Consider the following 5,000-nt stretch of genomic DNA (forward strand, 5'->3'; position numbering starts at 1 on the left):
ATAAATTGAATGCATCCTTGATGAATAAAAGTATTATAAGGAACCAACAGGACAACATAAGCAATTGGCAAAGTTGTAAACTAGTTTTTATCCCAGTGGTTGATTGAAGGCGATGATGACACGTTGATGATGTGGGACACATTAGTGTTTACACAGCAAACGTGCGCATCGACTACATTGCAATTTTAATTCACGAAACATTTTGGATCCCAGGCTGGGAATCGATTAAAAAAATTAATTGGTTAATCGCAATTAATCGCATTTCCCCCAAGCTTGTATTCCTCGATATTTAAACAGAATCACCTAATTAAATTAAACACAGAAAAAAAAGAAAAAAAAAGCCCACAAAAATTGGACAGAAAATAGCCCTATATTAAAATAATATTAAACATATTATTCTTCAATCAGTTCTATGCAACATACTAATTTTCTGCGGTTTTTTTGCTCTTTCGGACAAAAAACGAAAATGCCGTTTTGAAAATTCGGTGCATCCAGTTTCTATGGTATTTGAACTCCGCTTTGCTAATTGAACACAGCATCTTTGTTTTGTCAGCAACTTTTTAAATGCAGACATTCCTCCTAAAACTCCATCCTTGTCCTTCATGACAGGGTGACTTGGTTCGGCACACTCACAATAGCAGCCGTAACAGAACGTCATTAAAACGAGGCAAAAAAAGTGCTGCGTCAATTGCGTTATTTTTTTTTTTTATGCGTTAAACATCTCAAATGAATCGCAAAGATTAACGCGTTAATTCCCCCAGCCCTAATATTAATATAAACACACACACACTGTTCACTCACCCTGCGGCCAAGGATCTGGTTGATGGCGGCACTTTCTTTTAGCGTGCACTCGGCCACCACTTTGGCCCTCATCTCTTCATGTAGAGCATGAAGGCGTTCAGAGGCTTCTTTATGTGAGGTTTCCTCTCGTCCTCCTTCTTATTCGGGCCTGGAGACCTTCTGCAAACATACGCCACACGTGGGTCAGTCTTTATACTGGATGTGAGGGAGTGACAGTGAGAAAGACACAGAAAGGACTGTGTATCATGTGGCGAGTTGGTAGACAAAACAGCGATAAACTTTATCACCGAGTCATTTGAAGGTGAGAGTGAGAAGCTAATGCTATTTAGTTGAATAAAGCATTAAAGGGATAGTTCACCCAAAAATGAAAATTAGCCCCTGATTTACTCACCCTGAAGTCATCCTAGGTGTATATGACATTCTTCTTTCGCTACTTCCGATGTCACAAGTTGCGTAATTTGCGTTTTGGGCCAAGTAGAATTTTACTTTGTAAGGTGTTAAATATGGATATTTTTCTTACACAAACGCATCACTTCGCTTTAGAAGGCCTTTATTAACCCGCCAGAGCCTGTGGAGCACTTTTATGATGGACAGATGCACTTTTATGATGGATAGATGCTTTTTATGATGGATAGATGCACTTGTATGATGGATAGATGCACTTGTATGATGGATAGATGCACTTTTATGATGGATAGATGCACTTTTATGATGGATAGATGCACTTGTATGATGGATAGATGCTTTTTTTGATGGATAGATGCACTTTTATGATGGATAGATGGATTTTATGATGAATAGATGCACTTCTATGATAAATAGATGCACATTTATGATGCATAGTCAAGTCAAGTCAAGTCATCCTCATTTATATAGCGCTTTTAACAATGTAGATTGTTTCAAAGCAGCTTAACAGAGATAAACATATAATTTAAAGTAACAGAGATTGGTTTGGTTTTATAGAGGTTCTTGAAAAATGTTTTTTTTTCCAGCTAAAGTAAGTTTTGATTGATTCACTTCCGTCTAAATGATAGTTTGTTATTAAATTAGGGGCTAGATGCATAGATGCACTTTTATGATGGATAGATGCATAGATGCACTTTTATGATGGATAGATGCACTTTTATGATGGATAGATGCACTTTTATGATGGATAGATGCACTTTTATGATGGATAGATGCACTTTTATGATGGATAGGAGCACTTTTATGATGGATAGATGCACTTTTATGATGCATAGATGCACTTTTATGATGGATAGATGCATAGATGCACTTTTATGATGGATGGATGAGCTTTGATGTACTCCAAAAACAGAAACCGCCATTTACTGACATTATAAAGCTTGGAAGAGCTTATATAAATCCGATTGTATTCGTCTGAAAGAAGAAAGAAATATACACCTAGGATGGCTTGAGTGTGAGTAAAGGGGCTAATTTTCATTTTTGTGTGAACTAACCCTTTAAAGAAGAAAGGAAAAACAGCAGGGAAGTGTGTAGCATGCTTGAGCTTACGCGTGAGCCGCTGGACTGAGTTCTCCGTTGGGTTCTTGTTTAATAGCCGGAGAGACGATGGCTGGGTGAGGGATGCCCGTCTGATGAAGACCGTGAGGATGATGAACGATATGAGGAGAAAAGCGACTGGACACCAAACTGTAAAGAAAAAGATAGGTTAATTACCATTATTGTCTTCTGAAACCAAAGAAATTAGGGCTGCACGATATATCGGTATAGCGTCGATATTGCGATGTGCCCATTGAAACAATTGAGAAGGAAAACGGATGCGTTTCATTTATATTAGGAGTGTGTATTCGTCTTAAAGGGACAGCAGCCTAATGTACCTGCAGCTGTTTGTGTTTGTTATTCCTTCAAATAACAAAAGAAAAAGAGAAAATTACGTTTGTAGCTTTAACAAAGATAAATTGTATTAATTTATTATATTAGTTATATTTCATTTATACAGTGATTCAATGTCTGTACTTGAATATGGTTAGATTTAAATGAAAAACAAAAGCACTGCTTATTTTAATTGTATCTTTCTTCTATTTTATTTATCTGTGCTTGTGATATGTTTATAATTTTTCTATGCAAATTCACTCTACAAAATCACCCCAATTATACTAGAATTATTAGTTTTTTTCAAATAGAGCTATTCAAATCATTTGGTGAAATAGTTTTGATATCGCATATATATATATATATATATATATATTGCAGAAAAACTAGTTTCAAATATCGCAGATATCAATATCGTAGTTCTAAAGGAAAAGCACATCTTTCCTGTTCGATCTTAAAAGATTTTGGACTTGGGCCAGAGATACTGTTAGCGAACACCCCGACACGTCCACGCTTCTGAGATCGACGTTTAGATGAATCTGTAAATATGGTGCTCCGCGCTTTCCTCTCAATTAACAATATAAACAAATAATATAAATGACAGCAGTGAGAAAACAGCAGTTCAGAAAGCATCATAGCGATGTGTTTGCACCAGCTCTGCGATTCATCACTCAAGTCCAGTTGCGTTTATTAATATAGCACTTTATGAACTAGATTGCTTGAAGGAAAAAAAAGAAAAAGAAAAAAAAAACAGTGTCAGTGTGGCTTTAAATTAGAATACAACTTTATTTTCTACTATAAAGCGGAGATTTACGTATCAAAGAAGGCGGGTCCTCAGAGCCACACCCACCAATAATGTCATCACCACAGACCAATGGTGTTTTGAAGGCGTTTATCAGCCAGAGCTAATTTTTCCAGAAGTTTTACTTTGGCAAGCCGTTTCGAACAACTCCAGAAGTGAACTCTAAACAAACTGTGTTTTGGTCTGATTTTGTCATTCTACAATTCCACTTGAACTGTATATCAGGGCTTTTAAAGTTCCCAGAATACCATGCTCAAAAACTCAGGGTCTTAATGCTGCGTCTGGACTAAAACACACTCTTATTTCTGTTTGAATGTTATATATGGTCCAAATAAAGCACCAGCTGAAAAGCTCCTTTATCGGCTCCTGTAAAGTGCCAGGTTACTGTGGTAACAAAAAGTGTGGCACACTCAAGACCATTCCCCCCTTACCAAACACATACGCCACTTTCCAAATCCCATGAAAACCACCTCCTACAAGCGGCTGAATGGGTCACGGTTCTGATTCCAGCGCTGAAAGCTTCTACAGACACAATCAAGACCTGTCGTCATCCAGTACTGAACCAATGTTTGCTCCGCCCTCCTCTTATTGCTCTTATACTCTTATTAAACCCCTTAAATTTCAGTTGGGATACCGGGAAGACGTCATTCAACTGCATGTGCAGTTATTATAGTCATCTCACCTCAAAAGCAGAATTTAGACTGAATGTGTGACTTTCAGAAATCTGCTTTAAGACACATTCACATTTATTTCTGTTCGGCTAATTTTTGCACATTTTGCAATAATTTGCCCATGCAGATTCACAACGGGTTCAAGTTGTCAAACAGAAAGCTACTATGAAGGTAAAAGAGTAGCGAAACTCAAGAGGCACAAAGATGTGAATTTGAGAAGTTGTACAATAAATATTCTTACTTGCACGCTAAAATTTACACTCACAGCTCCAATTTGAAAACCTGTCAAATAAAAATCTGAAGTTGAATGATGAAATTTGCACTCGCAGACAATTGTCACAAACTTGTATTCTGAATTTGAAGCTGCAGACAAGCAGTCACAAATGTGTAAAATGCCATTCACAGAAATACATTGACAGACACAAACTTGAAATATATATATATTTGCACTTATTCTTACATTCACATTTGCAGTACAACCTCAATTAGGCACTTCTCAAATCTGTCACTGCAATTTCAAATGTCGCGCCTTGACTTTTGCTACTCTTTTCGCGATATATTAGAAGCAAAACTAACTTGTGCACTTCAAACTCAGTGGCGGCGAGAGAGAAAGGGGAGCGGGGGTGCTCAAACGAGCCGTTTTATTGGTTGGCGCCCTAGCCAATGAAATGGGACTTCTATTGTACGTGATGATGTCAGGGTTCCTGCACACTTTTTAAAGTAAAATTTAAGGCATTTTAAGACCTGAAGAAATCAAACTGAATACCGTACATTAGGGGTGTGCAATATTTACAAAAATATATCTCGATATTTTCAACATTTTGTTGATAATAATTAGATGACATTTCACTGATTGTGTTTGTGTGCTGGTGCCATGGCTGGTTTAGGCC

At 37.2% G+C, this 5,000-nt stretch overlaps 1 protein-coding gene across 1 annotated transcript in view; it reads right to left on the reverse strand.

Moving 5' to 3' along the window:
• The window catches only part of LOC143744097 (transcription factor 7-like 1-B), a 76,981-nt gene that overhangs the window by 9,824 nt on the left and 62,157 nt on the right, over positions 1-5,000 (reverse strand). Inside the window, 3 exon segments of the mRNA XM_077235490.1 lie at positions 802-878; positions 881-960; positions 2,317-2,454. Coding sequence (XP_077091605.1) covers positions 802-878; positions 881-960; positions 2,317-2,454 — 295 coding nt within the window.

The sequence above is a fragment of the Siphateles boraxobius genome, unplaced genomic scaffold, assembly GCF_051911475.1.
Source record: "Siphateles boraxobius isolate OS27281-9 unplaced genomic scaffold, OSU_SipBor_1 195, whole genome shotgun sequence".
Lineage (NCBI taxonomy): Eukaryota > Metazoa > Chordata > Actinopteri > Cypriniformes > Leuciscidae > Siphateles > Siphateles boraxobius.